Below are 15,073 nucleotides of genomic sequence, written 5' to 3'. Positions count from 1 at the left end.
GCCGGGAATCGAACCCGGGTCAACTGCTTGGAAGGCAGCTATGCTCACCACTATACCACCAACGCTTCGTGCTTAAAATTTTGAGGAGCTTCATTATGTGGTATTGCCTAAATCACTTGGCTTCTTTTAGTGAATAGGATAAAGTTGTTGGGAAGTTCCTGATCCACGAGGTGGCGCTATTTCTTCTGTGATGCGGTTCTAAGAAATAATATCGCTCGTTTTTGTGAGCATCAGAATGAAGAATCCTATACCATTTTAGGTGTTCATTAAAAAACCTGTCCATATTCAGGGTTCCAAAGTAACTCCAGTTCTTTCATCATCCATTTGATCCTAACAAATGCTTGAACTAACCTGAAAGCCGCCAAGCAAAAACCACGGGGAGTTTTCTTTGTAAAGGAGATAAATTACATATACAACAAAAATTTTAAAGCCATGATCGTAGTCGGCAGGATTCGAACCTGCGCGGGGAGACCCCAATGGATTTCTAGTCCATCGCCTTAACCACTCGGCCACGACTACCTGCACTTTATGTTTTTTTTTTCTGACGACTTATACAAAGAAATGATTTATATTCCGCCTGCCTCTCGTCGAGTTTGCCCCCCAAATTGAATTGGTATTGTAGTCGATAGTTGCCAGCTTCCAGGTGGTGCCTGGAGATCTTCTGGGTCCGCCTTGGAAGGTCGACTCTATGTCATTAAACTTTTTTGAATTTCCTCCCCTCCCCAAACGTCACCTTCCTCAGACTCCATCCCCAACGTCTCCGGATATGTCCCAGTTTGGAACGGGTAGCTTTACCTCCACATACAGAAATCTCACAGATAATCCTTTGAATATAGGCCAGCTTTATTTAACATAATATCTTGAAGACAGAGAGTCAGTGGCTCGTTGGTCTAGGGGTATGATTCTCGCTTTGGGTGCGAGAGGTCCCGGGTTCAAATCCCGGACGAGCCCCATTTTTTTCTCTCCCTTCCAAAAACTACTCCTCTGACATATTCAAGTTGCTAATATTTTGTTGGCCTACTCTGAGCTCCACAATCCTAAAAACTAACGCCTGCACGTTCTTGTAGCCATCCTCCATTTTTTATGTGCAAGTCCAATCCCGCAGTTTTTAATCAGGTTTTGGATATCGGGTGGATCTAATATGCGGAAAATCTAAGGCGAATCGAGGCATTCCCAGCTTCAGTGAACAAAACTTCCCTAGTTTTTTTCCCCAATCACTGTCTTCGCACATATATAGAATATTTGCATTTGGAGGATGGCGCAAATAAACAATTTTTAGCAAAAAACATACCGTGGCCCGTACGGGGATCGAACCCGCGACCTTGGCGTTATTAGCACCACGCTCTAACCAACTGAGCTAACCGGCCCCTTGAATTTAGGTGAAGTTAGCTCGATGAAAGAGTAAGAATGAACAATTAACACGATAGAATTAGCCAATACTTCGTTGAGAAAACGGCCTAATTAAAAAGTACGGATTCTCCTAGGGCGACAACGCACTCACATTTAAACTGCTGGGAAGGTTTAATTGTTGCTTTTAAAAGGTACCGAAAAATTAACCCAAAACATTGGATATAGCAAGGACAGCTCTTTCGGGGAGCGATTGGGTGGCTCTGAAAAGAGCCTTTGGGTCTCAAATGGGGCTTTGGTCTCCCGCGGCCTTATTTGGAGCTGGTGTACTTGGTGACGGCCTTGGTGCCCTCGGAGACGGCGTGCTTGGCCAGCTCGCCGGGCAGCAGGAGGCGCACGGCGGTCTGGATCTCGCGGGAGGTGATGGTGGAGCGCTTGTTGTAGTGCGCCAGGCGGGAGGCCTCGCCGGCGATGCGCTCGAAGATGTCGTTCACGAAGGAGTTCATGATGCTCATGGCCTTGGAGGAGATGCCCGTGTCCGGGTGCACCTGCTTCAGCACCTTGTACACGTAGATCGAGTAGCTCTCCTTGCGGCTCTTCTTGCGCTTCTTGTCGCCCTTTTTCTGCGTCTTGGTCACCGCCTTCTTAGAGCCCTTCTTGGGCGCCGGCGCTGACTTAGCTGGCTCGGGCATCGCTGCGGAAACTGCTACAGACCACGAGGAAAAGCAGAAAGAATAAGCCGCCCCTTCTGCGCTGCCCGAATTTATAGGGCCGCCATGCAAATGAGGGTGTTGAAATTCCTGCTTTCCATTGGCTGAGCGAGCAGACGCGCCTCTTGAGCGCTTGGATAACCATGCAAATGAGAGAATTCTAACTCCGCCGTTCCCATTTGCCGGTACCACAAAGCCAGCTGTCTATTGGCCACCGGACGGAGCTAGTTAGGTTATTGGTCAGCGGAGCGCTTCTCCGACAATCCACCAATAGAAAGTCGCGCCTGAAAGGTATCCGAACGTTTAAAAGGCGCAGGAGCCTAGCTGGAGCTCATCGCAAGTTTTTGCAGACTCGCTCCAGACTTCTTAATTTTCTTCTCTCGTTTTGACCTTCTGAAAATGTCCGGGCGCGGCAAGCAGGGCGGGAAGGCGCGGGCGAAGGCGAAGACGCGCTCGTCGCGGGCCGGGCTGCAGTTCCCGGTGGGCCGCGTGCACCGCCTGCTGCGCAAGGGCAACTACGCCGAGCGGGTGGGCGCCGGGGCGCCGGTGTACCTGGCGGCGGTGCTGGAGTACCTGACGGCCGAGATCCTGGAGCTGGCGGGCAACGCCGCCCGCGACAACAAGAAGACGCGCATCATCCCGCGCCACCTGCAGCTGGCCATCCGCAACGACGAGGAGCTCAACAAGCTGTTGGGCAAGGTCACCATCGCGCAGGGCGGCGTCCTGCCCAACATCCAGGCCGTGCTGCTGCCCAAGAAGACCGAGAGCCACAAGGCCAAGGGCAAGTGAGCGGCAAGACGCGCCAACCACCCAAAGGCTCTTTTCAGAGCCACCCAAAACGTCCAAGAAAGAGCTGCTCATTGCACGTCTAAGGGATTCTTCGGGTGCAGCCACTAGTTTTCAAGTGGAGTGTGTTTTAAAAATAGTTTAAAATATTTATATGTTCAGTTGCATTTTTAGAGTTATTTGCTGTATTCCGTGGGAGCAAATTTAATGAACTGTGTTGGGAGCCTGTTATTTACATGTAATGTTTCTCCCTCCTCCCCATTTTTAAATTTATTATTTTGTTTAAAAGAAGGTCCAGATAGGTTTTCCACTTCTGTTTTTTTACAATTCCTAATAACTTGATTTCTTCCATTGCTCGTGAAATGTGTTTTCTGTTAGTTCTTCACACAGTTCTTCCAACTAACCCCAACCCCAATGCGGTTTCTTACTCCATCAAAGGCCTGTTTTTTTGTTTTGAGTTATGATCTTTAAGTAACTTTTGGCTCAAGAGTGGTCTTCCTGCTTGGAAACCTAGAGTCTAACTTGTTCCATGCAACAAAAACTGAGTCCAGTAGCACCTTTAAGCCCAACAAAGATTTATTCAAGTGGTGAGCTTTTCTGTGAATACTCAGGTCCTCAGACAAAAAATGTGGCCTGTACACGAAAGCTCATGCCTTGAATAAATCTTTGTTGGTCTTAACAGGGTTATTGGACTCGATTTTTGTTGTGCTACCTCAGACCAACAGGGCCACGCACTTGAATCTACAGGCAATCGGTGTAGGATTAAGGATGCTCTGGAATAGGATATTTTCATGTGTACCTGTTTATATATACAAACCCATACATCAATTGATAATTTATTATGGCCCAGTAGAATCAAACATACATAGCAAAATGCATAAGGGCACATGTATATAAAGGAGTGGATGTCACTAAATCAACACATCCCTTAAGATAATTTCAGAGGAGGCCATGCTGGTCCACGGCTAGATTCAGAGCTCTCTAGGTTGCTGATTTCTATTTTAAGGAAGCTTTGGAAACGGGGAAGGCCTGAGCGTGCCCGAAGTCCCTTAAAGCAGCTCACTCCCATCTCATCCTGCAGCGCGTAGAGACCAGGACACGGAAAGGGGAAAGGAGCATCTCGTTTCCCACCGGAACTGCCGCGAGAGCGCGCTTTTGCAAAGCTGTCCAATCCCGCGCGCCCTGGCGGGAAATTCGAATTCTGCAACGGCTGCTTTCGGCCAATCAGTGGAGAGGAGTGTGGCTATAAAGCCCAGTCCCCGAACCTTAATTTGATTCAGTCTTCGGCTCGCAAGAGAGGGACTAGTGTGGTTTGGCCATGGCGCGCACCAAGCAGACGGCGCGCAAGTCGACGGGCGGGAAGGCGCCGCGCAAGCAGCTGGCGACGAAGGCGGCCCGCAAGAGCGCGCCGGCCACGGGGGGCGTGAAGAAGCCGCACCGTTACCGGCCGGGCACGGTGGCGCTGCGCGAGATCCGGCGCTACCAGAAGTCGACGGAGCTGCTGATCCGCAAGCTGCCCTTCCAGCGGCTGGTGCGCGAGATCGCGCAGGACTTCAAGACCGACCTGCGCTTCCAGAGCTCGGCCGTGATGGCGCTGCAGGAGGCCAGCGAGGCCTACCTGGTGGGGCTCTTCGAGGACACCAACCTGTGCGCCATCCACGCCAAGCGCGTCACCATCATGCCCAAGGACATCCAGCTCGCCCGCCGCATCCGCGGGGAGAGGGCTTGAGGCCGTGGGGCGCGCCACTGCGGAGACCTCCCGACTCCAAAATACCAAAGGCTCTTTTCAGGGCCACCCACTCGCTCAAAAAAGAGAGCGTGAATACTTGGTGGTAGATGGCTCTTGTACATTACAGGTTACCATAGCGATGGCGACTCTAAACATCTTGTAGATTTCAATAGAAGAGAAAAAAAATGGGTTGCTACTCCTCTAATGTACATTTCGATAGGGTGGAAGATAAAAATGCATGTGGGAATTCAAATTACCTCTGTAGACAGCTGTTTTATGTACCCATCTTTTAATTTAATGACCCGGTGGAGTCTCAAGTGCTTTATAATCCCCTACCCCTCCTCCCCAAAACATACCCAGTGAGGTAGGTGAGACAGAGCTCTGAGAGAACTGCCTGGCCAAGGATCCGTAGTAGGCCTCGTGTCTTACATTCACCTTCTCTTCCTCTCCCTACAACAGACACCCGGAAGGGAGAAAGTTCTAATAGAACTTGGTCAGAACAGCTCTAAGGGAACTTTGACTGGCTCAAGGTCACCCGCCAGGCTGCCTGTACAGGAGGAGAGGGGAATGAAATCTTAGAGCCTGCTGCGCGTCCACGACACCAAAATGGCTCTTGAGGGGTACGAGCGGGCGTTATGGAGACATGCTGGTCTAGTAAAGGAGAAACAAATGGAAGTTTGTTAAAAAATAGTGCGATTGCTACAATACATGTTTCTCGGGAGCCTAGTAAGCAAATTCGAATCCAGCTGCACATAAAAAACCAGCAAAATTACTAGTGTCAAACTTTCAACGTTGAAAACTTCTCTTGGGAGGCTACTGGTAAATGAGCTTAAATATTTGTACTTTTGCGCTGGATCTATTGAAAAATAAATCAAACACTGCAGGGCCAACTGGAATAATTACCTGGGATACAGTAATTACCTGAATCACAGGTAGGAGCCCGGGTAGCTCAGTCGGTAGAGCATCAGACTTTTAATCTGAGGGTCCAGGGTTCAAGTCCCTGCTCGGGCGAGAGTAGTTCTTTTTCTCTTTCAAAGGAGTTCTCGGTGTAAGAAGTTACTACACCCATGGTCAGAATTCGCCCACCTGAATGTGTTTTATGCTGTATTGATTTTGGTTTGGGTGCTACAGGAAAAGAGGACATTGTCCCCCCCCCCTCTTCTTTTTAAAACGCCAGGCTTCTGTTATTCAGATATTTGCCTTTCCCTGGCAGAAATAAAAAACTTATGACTGTTACCTAGGCAAGTGTGGGCGGAATGATGCCATATTTACCGGGTCATTTAAAGAGTCAGCTGTCCCTTTCCTCTTGGCATTGATACCTGCTACATTTTTAAAGACCCTGATTACCTTTTGGAGAAGTGGTCTCGTTAAAAGCTAGCGAAACACATTCATAGGTTGTTATTTTTAGAAAAAAGTAACTGAACGACGAAGGTGGGATTCGAACCCACGCGTGCAGAGCACAATGGATTAGCAGTCCATCGCCTTAACCACTCGGCCACCTCGTCTGCACCTATGAATAACGTAGGAGCAGTTTCTAATGAAGTGCGGCTAGACGGAAAATTGACATTTTGTTGTTTTCTCTCCAAGGTGCTGATTTGGTTTCCTGCAAAATGCAAGACATCCATTTTGCAATGTAAGGTCAAACGCAGTCTCCCCCTGGACAGTCAGAGTTACTTACCGGTAGATTAATGAGGAAATGCTTACTTGTCATTAGCGTAATTTCCCATGCAGATAATATAATGTGCTTTTTAAGTCTCCGTATATGTGTAGTCTTTTTTACATATCCTTGCGGCATACCTAGCCTGCAAGGACATCACTGTTTATATTGGTTGGGTGCAGCTCATTTAACACAACCTCCCCACCCCCTTTCAAGGAAGTGACTGTCTTGTAGCAAAGCCGGAAAGTTTGGTTTTTTGTTTTGTTTTCAACCTCCTAAAGGAGGGAGAATTTTTTGAAATGTGCGGAAGGTGGTGAAGCGCTAAAAGAGGGAGGAAAGCAAACCTTTATTTCGCCCTAAAATGTTGTTTTAAGCCGCGGTCATTTTGGGGAGCCATGGGGGGGGGGGGGAGGAGAGGGGAAAAAAAATTACTACGTAGTCGGCAGGATTCGAACCTGCGCGGGGAGACCCCAATGGATTTCTAGTCCATCGCCTTAACCACTCGGCCACGACTACAACACCTGGCTATGATATTTCACATCTTTATGGTATATTTAAATATGGCTTCCTTTCCCCCCCTGGGGTGAATTTAATTTCCAGTTTCTCAGTGTCTTTTCTCTCACTAAAATCTTCCTTGTTCTCACTAAAATCTTAACATTCCAGTCATTTGCATTACGAAGTAGGAAAAAAGTAACCAGGAACCCCATGGAAAGAGCCACTTTTGTGGCTTAATAGACTCGTGGACAGTGACAGTCACCAGCATTTCAACCTGCTTCAGGTGTATGGTTCAGGCATTTCACGAAAGGTCTTGAATTCGGATCCCTCCTTAATGCCTCCCACCTTTTCAAATATATTAATCATAATTGCATCTCTTTTTTTTTCCTTCCAAAAATGTAATCACACCTTGGACCATCATAATGACAAAATCATGAACCTGACCAGCATTTAGGAGGCCACTGGTTAAAATCCACCCCCTCTGAGGACTTCTGCCTTGACTCCAGAGTTCCAACCCTCCCCCCCCCCAAAAAAAACATCTTGGTTGCCCTTGTTTGTCCTTTCTCCAGCTCTGTAATGTTGTTATTGAGATATGGCATCCAGAGCTGTACGCAGGGGCCTGACAACACTGGCTGTTTTGATTCTCAGTCTTTTTCCTAATAATGCCTGGGAGAGAAAAGGGTCCTCTCCAGGGTGCAAAGTCAAACAGATATGGCCACCCAAGCCCTGATAAGGCAGGCACCCGTTGGCATCCACAGTGAAAAGTCTGTGTCTAGGGGCACCTTTATCCAAAGCAATAAGCTTTTGTGTGTACCCATCCTTCCTCAGACACAACAAAATTGGAATTTTACCACTGCATGCAAATAGGCAGAGGGTGATCAGTGCATTGTGTCATACAGCATGACGGAATGTTCAACCGATTCAAGGACCATGCAGGAACAACAAGCTACGTTTTTATTTTATTTATCTTTCAATTTCTGTAAGTGACTCATGGCAGCTTGCAAAAATCACCCCACAATAAAACCCCATAAAACAATAATTTACCCACCATTGCAATAATTTCTTTGGGCTTAATTCCAGTAGGAAACATAGTGAAGGAGATAAATGACAAAACTGAAGATTAATAGACAGCTGTCTCCTTAGTAGTGGAATGCTGAGAGTAATTAATTGAGACCCTGACATTTGGCTTCAGCAGTTTCCTCTTACGTATGGAGGTATTTTGGAAGCATTTTCTTTTTTGAAGTGGGGGGGGGGGGAGGGATTGGTCTATAGTTTCAGAGTTCCCTAAAAGAAGAAGTCCAGGCAACCTTATCTTGAAGATGACCCATGTCAGGTGACAGGGGAGACCCTGATACTGGATCAGCCTGACCCATAACCATCCTAGGGGGTGCGGGTAGAGAAGAAAGGTATAAGAAGAACACAGTTTGAGTCCGGGGACACCGTTAAGACCGACAATGTGTGAGGTTTTGTGTGCATGCACACTTCTTGTAATGGAACTCGCCAGACTACAAATATAGAGTAAATGAGCAGGAAATTAGTAAACAGTGTCATGAAAATATCCAGCAGATATATGCAGTGTAATGAAGAAGTTTGGCAGATTCAAATACCTTGCTAGAATAACAGGCTGAATTGATGGCTTTTGGTTCCAACCCCAGTTCGAAAAACATAGCAGAGGGAATAAAAATGTCAAGAGTAGTGATAAATGGCAGATGCATTCCCAGTTGTAGAACAGAGTTGTAGAACAGACTGGTCACTAACCCCAACCGTTTCCACCCAAGCACGGAGGCATCCCTACAAATTACAGGCCAGTTAGGTCTAGAGACTAGAGAATTAGACAAGGGCAGCCACATTGTCTGATGTCCAGAGCCTTGCCCCAGAAGTGCAGTAGCAATTCTCTGGGGAAAATACCTTGAAGCCCGAGGGCAGCCCAGACTGGCAGCCTCTGGTCTCTTTCGTGCCCTTTTCTGCTTCCTTCTAGGCTTTCCCCTCTTTCTCTACCCTGCTCTTAGCCAGAGCAAGAAAAAACGCAGAGGTGGAGGATCCATTCAGGAGCAATGAGGCTCAGCTGCAGATTTTCTGCCCCATCCTATATTTGTGTGTGTGCGTGGTGGGGGGGGGGGTACAAACTGTGTGGTGCCTGTGACTTGCCCCTTGGGGGTTATCCCACATGGTTAGGCGCTGGAGCATTGGCCGAGCCGGGTGGCAGAAGACTGGAAACCAACCAGTCTCGCAGTTCTCCTTTGAGCGCCTCCCGTCACTCCCCGCGTTGTCTGTAGGGGTCTCTGTGTGATCCAAGGATAAAGAGGAGCGAGTGGGAAGCGGTTTTCTCAAGCAGTCATCTGGAATATGGTTTTGGGGTGGTTTTTTAAAGGATTATATAGACTGCAGAAGCTTAGAGGGGCATTCTAACATTTTCTGGAGGCTGAGTCCAGAGAACAGTAGCCACCATTGGAAAGGGAAAGGCAAAACACTGCAAGGTCGGCGTTCAATTTTTCTGACACGCATCAGCTCTTTGAAGAAGCTTATTATAGCGGCCATTAGAAGTGATTCCTAAACTCCCAGGCAATTTGAACTTTCTTATTTTCAAAGTTTATTTCAAATGTCTTATTCCAAGAGGCGCCATGGCTTAGTTGGTGAAAGCGCCTGTCTAGTAAACAGGAGATCCTGGGTTCGAATCCCAGTGGTGCCTTTTCAAGACTCAGTTTTCTTGCTAAAAGGAACCAAACTGTTTCTTTTTTCATATTTAAAACAGGGTTATTGTCAAAGAATAGGGATTAACACAGCGTGAAGGGAATGCAAACTGTCCTAAAGAATGAAGACAGGGCTTGGAAGGGACAGCTACCATTAATGTGACTTTGAAAACTGCTTTTTATAAATAAAATGATTCCAGGAAATGTCTTTGTACATAAAGCGTCAGATTTTTTATTTCAGTAAATACAATTCTTTAGAGGTCAAGAGATCTTTCTCAAAGGAAACGTGAACGAAACTGCTTTCAGCAGGGTTCCATGGTGTAATGGTTAGCACTCTGGACTCTGAATCCAGCGATCCGAGTTCAAATCTCGGTGGAACCTAAGTTTTCAGCATTCTTTTTTTGTGTGTGTAAATATATATATTATAATTTGTCCCACATTTCTGTTTTCCCGCATTCTATTCCCCGGAACTGATTTTCTTCCCTGGTGTTTCCCCGCATGTATATTGCAGTCAAGATGCAATAAAACCCTTTTCCTTTGGTGATGAGATTCTAAGCGTCATTGTAATGAACACGTTTGCCCCTGAATTGATCCACCAAATTACGCGCATTGGTCACTTAAACTGCAAACCAAGGGAGAGATACAGGCAGGCCACGGAGTTAGAAAGCTGGAATTCAATTCCCCTTCGCACCTTCGTGTCCGAATGCACCATCGCACGATCAAACACATTTCTTTTAAAAAACCAAGAGTTCACACATTCAGCAGGCCGCGCGTGGAGACTCTCAGGTGTGCGTGGAGACAGTTTTTTGGCCTTTAAAACTCAATATTGGTTCCATACCCTCACCCCCCCCACACACACACACACACAACAGCATTTGTGATTGTAGCCAATTCGCGGGCTTGCATTTGCTGCTCCTTTTGTACAAATAACTAAGGGACAAAAAGCCCAAAGAAGTGTAAAAATCAGAGATTTATGTTCTTTGGACAGAGGGGAAAATATAGCCTCCCCGTCGGGGAATCGAACCCCGGTCTCCCGCGTGACAGGCGGGGATACTTACCACTATACTAACGAGGAAAGAGCTGAAAAAAAGGATTTCTTACTTCCCCTTTAAAGCAGATGGCTAATCTGCTCCTTGCAATTCTCTTTCTCGGAGAGAAGGCACGGATTTGCACATGCTCAGAAACCTCTCTGGTTTCTCCGTCTCATTTCAGGGTCCTGGAACAGGATCTCCAGGCGGCCTGGCGATTCACAGCCCTTTCTCTCTTTCATTTTAAATCCAAGCAGCGGATTTTTGGTGCTTTGGTGGCTGGACCCCGCGAGCCCTCTGCTTCTGTGCAGCAGGACGGTGAGCCGCAGAAAAAACAGGTTTCCAAGAAAAAGAAACCTCGGGTAGCAAGTCCGGATGGATGGAACGACAGGAAGGAAGGCTTGCGAAGATCTTGTTCGCCATTGTAAAAAGTCAATTACGGAGACCTGCAGTTGAAGGCGGCTCGTTGGTCTAGGGGTATGATTCTCGCTTCGGGTGCGAGAGGTCCCGGGTTCAAATCCCGGACGAGCCCATTTTTCTCCCTCAATGCAACATTGCCTTTTTTTTTTTTGCTGTCTGTTTTGTTTTCGAAAATGGCCGAAGGGACGGAAGTGTGTCTGCGTGCAAAGCCATGGCGATCGCCCGTGTGGGGGAATGCTCAGAAGTGAGATTGCTTGTACCCCCTTTTGCAAAGTGAACGTTTGAGAATTATAGGTTTGATTTTAAACGCAGGTCAGGTCGATGATCTGGTTTGGGAGACACTGAAGAATAAGAAGTCGGGTCCGATATGGAAAAAGGCGGAAGCAGAAAAAACGACGGGAGACCATCCTACTTCTCTTGCGAAGATTGAGCTATATTGAAAGCATTAATCACCCACACTCTTTCCTAAATGTGTGGAATCTGAGCTATTGCAGGAGTCTTTGTGGCGCAATCGGTTAGCGCGTTCGGCTGTTAACCGAAAGGTTGGTGGTTCGAGCCCACCCAAGGACCGTGTTTTTTCTCTCCCGGGTATCCCCTTTGTTTACCAGTGATGGGGAAAGATGACAGAAGAGGGCTATTGGCCCTTTTTTACTGCATTAGATTCAGGTGGGTCACCATGTTGGTCCAAACACCAACCAAGTTTTATTCATGGTTTGAGCTTCCCGGGACAAGTGTGCATGCACATGAAAGATTATACCTCGATTAAAACTTCATTGGTCTTCAAAGCAACACTGGACTCAAAACTTTGTTCTGCTGAATTTGGTGTTTACGTAGCCCACCACTATCACTTTGGTGCCATCAGCAACTTTCTTGGCTTCTGCCAAATGTTTTTAGAAACTGGGCAAATCAAAAAGCATCTTGTGGAACAAGAGTGTCTGCCTCAACTGTGGAAGACTCACTACACCAGACATAATAAAATCAGAGTCCAGTAGCACCTTTAAGACCAACAAGCACACGAAAGCTCACACCTTGAATACATCTTTGTTGGTCTTATAGATGCTACTGGACTCTGATTTTATTGTGCTGCTTCAGACCAACATGGCTACCCATTTGAATCTACACCAGTCATACATAACCTTGCTTTCGGACATTCAGTGGCTGGCGCCAGTTTCTGTAGAAGCCGTTTTGTGGGCACCCCACTCTGTGTCATCATTCCAAAGACGCTCATGGGTTCGAGAAAGCTGGGGATCCTGATGTAGAGCAAAGCAGTTGCCTTTGAAACAACCCTTTCAGGTGGTGACCTTAGGTCTGCCAGCCTCCAGGCGGGACCTGGGGATCCCCTGGAATTAGAGTTCATCCCCAGACTAAAGAGATCAGTTCCTATGAGGGCATTCCTCAAGCAAGGGGCCACCACTGGAAAAGCCCTGTTTCTGGCTGCTAATCCCTTTGCTTCTGAAGGCAGGAGCACAACCAGCTGGGTCTCTGAATCAGGTCTTAACTGGTGGGCTGGACCATGTGGGAGTCTGCATGGAAGTTATTATTAGAGAGATGGACTAATACATATTCTTAGTAAAGAAGGGGATAAAAAGGGCCCTATCACCATGCAGGATGTAAATACCATCAGACCGGTAGAAGGGCATTATAAACAACACAGAACGTAAGTGTATAATATTAGACTGCCATCAAAACAAATAAAATAATTTGTTTGTTGTGTTTCAGACATCCACCTTTTGAGTGTGGTTTTTTTTTTTTTTTTTTGGTGTCCAGGGTTACAGCACTGTCATTAAATAAACTGGCAAAACCAAATAATCAAAAAAATTTTGAAGGACATAAAAACTATTACAACCTGCAAGATTTCAGTTTTGCCTGACACAATGCTGGTCAGTGATGTGACGGCCTTCACAATCGGACGCAATGATGTTTTGCTGTATAGTGGCTAGAATTCTGTGCTCTAGATTCCGGGAAAGTGTCCAGGGATCCAGAATTGGACCCTGTGGATTCCCAGGGTGAGCGTGCACAAGAAACAGACTTTTGTAAAAATATACATCGTTTATTTTTAAAATCAAAGAATAACAGTTTAACTGTTACATGACTGTTTCATGTATTGTTGACTAGTTTACTGTAAACCACCCTGAGCCTTCGGGGAGGGCGGTATATAAATCTAAATAAATAAATAAAAAATAAAAATAGGCAACACAAATCTCTAATAACAGGCAGGTTTAGAAAACAAGACATGCTAACTTAACTATCTAACGCAATGGAAGACTGCATCAGAGGGCACAGTCCTGATGGTTCCTTGGATGAGGAGACCGACTCCAGCTGCGGTTTAGAGCCTCAGGGGAGGGCGGTATAGAAATTGTATTTGTGTGGAACAAGCAAGTATTTCTGCCTACCAAGCACCTGCCTACTCTCTAACTGATGCAGTTTCCTGATAAGCAACAACATTGACTTGTGGATCAAGAATCAAGGAGCAGCAAGTATTGTGATGTGCAGGGCGACCGCTATACTGGCCTTGCTTTCAGCCCACTTCTGCCTCCCATGCAGAGAAGCAAAACCTAAGAAAATGGTTAGTCTTGGGCCCAATTGATTACAGATCAACAAGAGCTTCAAGTTACAAAATTGGGACAAGCCCATACTGTGGGTTATGAATGATTTCCCCCTTCACAAATGAGAAAACATCAAGGTGAATTTTGATATTTATTGTTTTAACGCTTTTAAATATTTCAGTGTAATGCAGAAATGTGGTCTGGTCTGGCACTATATCTTAGATTTTATACAGGAATTATTTTAGCTGCCCCGGGTTCCCAAAATACAGGGTGAAATGTGAATGTCCAAATAAATAGAAATAAAATAAACATCTGGGAATCTTGGTGGGCTCTGAGGTGACACTGAACCAACTGTTCTATTGAAGCCCAACGCTGCTCCTCTCTGAAATGGTAAACGTTGAACAAAATAAAGTTTTCAAGGCCTGCCGAAACCCGGGATCGAACCAGGGACCTTTAGATCTTCAGTCTAACGCTCTCCCAACTGAGCTATTTCGGCTGCACGGAAGAAACTATAGGACTTTTTCACCAGGAACAAGAACAAATTTGGCGCCCAGAATTTCACTATTTTAAAGTTAAAAAAACGGAGCGCTGCTTTTATTTTAGCCCTACGTCGTGTTGCGTTATTGCAGTCTTGTTTTCGCCTCTTCATTGCGGCGGATACTCTGACGGATTCACACGCCCAGGGCTCGGGCAGAACTCCGACGCCCCCCTCCCCCCCGGGCAAACTTTTGCCTGCAATGAGTGATTCACGAAAAGCTCACCCCCCTGCCCCAAATTTTAAGATCCAGGCCGGTCGCCGCGTTGGTTCGAGGCAGCAGAACGAAGCTGGGAAGCCAACAAGCTTATATCCCCCCCCCTTTTTTTTTTTTTTTAAATTTATCGAATAAAACTGTTGTTGGACGGAAAGTTCCCAAAACATCTGCCTTCGCCCTTAGCAGAGTTCATTTTTCATACTTATATGCTGCTGCGCCCGGGCATGGCAACTACACGGGTTAAGCACCCAAATAGGAGATTAGCTCTTTCCCGAAGTTGTGGGCGGCTCTGAAAAGAGCCTTTGGGTTGTAGTTTCGCGCTTGACTGTTTTAAAAATGGGGAGTCGTGAATTACTTGGCTTTCGCCTTGTGGCTCTCGGTCTTCTTGGGCAGCAGCACGGCCTGGATGTTGGGCAGGACGCCGCCCTGCGCGATGGTGACCTTGCCCAGCAGCTTGTTGAGCTCCTCGTCGTTGCGGATGGCCAGCTGCAGGTGGCGCGGGATGATGCGCGTCTTCTTGTTGTCGCGGGCGGCGTTGCCCGCCAGCTCCAGGATCTCGGCCGTCAGGTACTCCAGCACCGCCGCCAGGTACACCGGCGCCCCGGCGCCCACCCGCTCGGCGTAGTTGCCCTTGCGCAGCAGGCGGTGCACGCGGCCCACCGGGAACTGCAGCCCGGCCCGCGACGAGCGCGTCTTCGCCTTCGCCCGCGCCTTCCCGCCCTGCTTGCCGCGCCCGGACATTTTCGGAGAGTCAAAAAGCACAGAAGAAGATTTAGAAGTCTGGAGCGAGTCTGCAAAAAGGAACGAGGTTCGCAAGCCGTTCCCGGGCTCTTTATTGACTCTCCGGATTCCATCTACGGCTCTGGATTGGCTGGCTCCTGAAAGCGTCCGACCGGGACCAATGGGAACGCGG

The 15,073-nt window shown here is 47.3% G+C and overlaps 4 protein-coding genes and 13 non-coding genes across 17 annotated transcripts in view; 8 read left to right on the top strand and 9 right to left on the bottom strand.

The window, feature by feature from the left end:
* Positions 1 to 65, bottom strand: part of TRNAG-UCC (transfer RNA glycine (anticodon UCC)) — a 72-nt gene extending 7 nt beyond the window's left edge. Inside the window, exon 1 of the tRNA in view lies at positions 1 to 65. This exon is cut by the window's left edge and continues 7 nt beyond it. This is a non-coding gene — a tRNA (tRNA-Gly).
* A 372-nt stretch (positions 66 to 437) lies between these two features.
* Positions 438 to 519, bottom strand: TRNAS-AGA (transfer RNA serine (anticodon AGA)). The gene has a single exon. It is a non-coding gene; the product is annotated as a tRNA-Ser (tRNA).
* Positions 520 to 879: 360 nt separating this feature from the next.
* Positions 880 to 951, top strand: TRNAP-UGG (transfer RNA proline (anticodon UGG)). Its single transcript has one exon. It is a non-coding gene; the product is annotated as a tRNA-Pro (tRNA).
* A 342-nt stretch (positions 952 to 1,293) lies between these two features.
* TRNAI-AAU (transfer RNA isoleucine (anticodon AAU)) lies at positions 1,294 to 1,367 on the bottom strand. Its single transcript has one exon. It is a non-coding gene; the product is annotated as a tRNA-Ile (tRNA).
* A 237-nt stretch (positions 1,368 to 1,604) lies between these two features.
* LOC143825554 (histone H2B 1/2/3/4/6) lies at positions 1,605 to 2,066 on the bottom strand. The gene has a single exon (XM_077313616.1). The coding sequence runs from the start codon at positions 2,037 to 2,039 to the stop codon at positions 1,659 to 1,661; it is 381 nt and encodes a 126-aa protein (XP_077169731.1). The 5' UTR covers positions 2,040 to 2,066; the 3' UTR covers positions 1,605 to 1,658.
* A 347-nt stretch (positions 2,067 to 2,413) lies between these two features.
* On the top strand, positions 2,414 to 2,996 carry LOC143825551 (histone H2A type 2-C-like). Its single transcript, XM_077313612.1, has one exon. The coding sequence runs from the start codon at positions 2,457 to 2,459 to the stop codon at positions 2,844 to 2,846; it is 390 nt and encodes a 129-aa protein (XP_077169727.1). The 5' UTR covers positions 2,414 to 2,456; the 3' UTR covers positions 2,847 to 2,996.
* Positions 2,997 to 4,105: 1,109 nt separating this feature from the next.
* On the top strand, positions 4,106 to 4,651 carry LOC143825812 (histone H3). The gene has a single exon (XM_077314143.1). It carries the CDS (start codon positions 4,162 to 4,164, stop codon positions 4,570 to 4,572), a length of 411 nt encoding a protein of 136 aa, XP_077170258.1. The 5' UTR covers positions 4,106 to 4,161; the 3' UTR covers positions 4,573 to 4,651.
* Positions 4,652 to 5,510: 859 nt separating this feature from the next.
* On the top strand, positions 5,511 to 5,583 carry TRNAK-UUU (transfer RNA lysine (anticodon UUU)). The gene has a single exon. It is a non-coding gene; the product is annotated as a tRNA-Lys (tRNA).
* A 412-nt stretch (positions 5,584 to 5,995) lies between these two features.
* Positions 5,996 to 6,077, bottom strand: TRNAS-GCU (transfer RNA serine (anticodon GCU)). Its single transcript has one exon. It is a non-coding gene; the product is annotated as a tRNA-Ser (tRNA).
* A 586-nt stretch (positions 6,078 to 6,663) lies between these two features.
* TRNAS-AGA (transfer RNA serine (anticodon AGA)) lies at positions 6,664 to 6,745 on the bottom strand. The gene has a single exon. It is a non-coding gene; the product is annotated as a tRNA-Ser (tRNA).
* A 2,594-nt stretch (positions 6,746 to 9,339) lies between these two features.
* TRNAT-AGU (transfer RNA threonine (anticodon AGU)) lies at positions 9,340 to 9,413 on the top strand. The gene has a single exon. It is a non-coding gene; the product is annotated as a tRNA-Thr (tRNA).
* A 310-nt stretch (positions 9,414 to 9,723) lies between these two features.
* On the top strand, positions 9,724 to 9,795 carry TRNAQ-CUG (transfer RNA glutamine (anticodon CUG)). Its single transcript has one exon. It is a non-coding gene; the product is annotated as a tRNA-Gln (tRNA).
* Positions 9,796 to 10,417: 622 nt separating this feature from the next.
* TRNAD-GUC (transfer RNA aspartic acid (anticodon GUC)) lies at positions 10,418 to 10,489 on the bottom strand. The gene has a single exon. It is a non-coding gene; the product is annotated as a tRNA-Asp (tRNA).
* Positions 10,490 to 10,902: 413 nt separating this feature from the next.
* Positions 10,903 to 10,974, top strand: TRNAP-CGG (transfer RNA proline (anticodon CGG)). The gene has a single exon. It is a non-coding gene; the product is annotated as a tRNA-Pro (tRNA).
* Positions 10,975 to 11,358: 384 nt separating this feature from the next.
* TRNAN-GUU (transfer RNA asparagine (anticodon GUU)) lies at positions 11,359 to 11,432 on the top strand. The gene has a single exon. It is a non-coding gene; the product is annotated as a tRNA-Asn (tRNA).
* Positions 11,433 to 13,831: 2,399 nt separating this feature from the next.
* Positions 13,832 to 13,904, bottom strand: TRNAF-GAA (transfer RNA phenylalanine (anticodon GAA)). Its single transcript has one exon. It is a non-coding gene; the product is annotated as a tRNA-Phe (tRNA).
* A 418-nt stretch (positions 13,905 to 14,322) lies between these two features.
* Positions 14,323 to 14,976, bottom strand: LOC143826284 (histone H2A-IV). Its single transcript, XM_077315013.1, has one exon. The coding sequence runs from the start codon at positions 14,899 to 14,901 to the stop codon at positions 14,512 to 14,514; it is 390 nt and encodes a 129-aa protein (XP_077171128.1). The 5' UTR covers positions 14,902 to 14,976; the 3' UTR covers positions 14,323 to 14,511.
* Between the last annotated feature and the right edge of the window lie 97 nt (positions 14,977 to 15,073).

The sequence above is a fragment of the Paroedura picta genome, chromosome 16, assembly GCF_049243985.1.
Source record: "Paroedura picta isolate Pp20150507F chromosome 16, Ppicta_v3.0, whole genome shotgun sequence".
Taxonomy (NCBI): Eukaryota; Metazoa; Chordata; class Lepidosauria; order Squamata; family Gekkonidae; genus Paroedura; species Paroedura picta.
The sequence above is the reverse complement of the archived record's forward strand: the minus strand, read 5'-3'. Positions and strand labels throughout refer to the sequence as shown.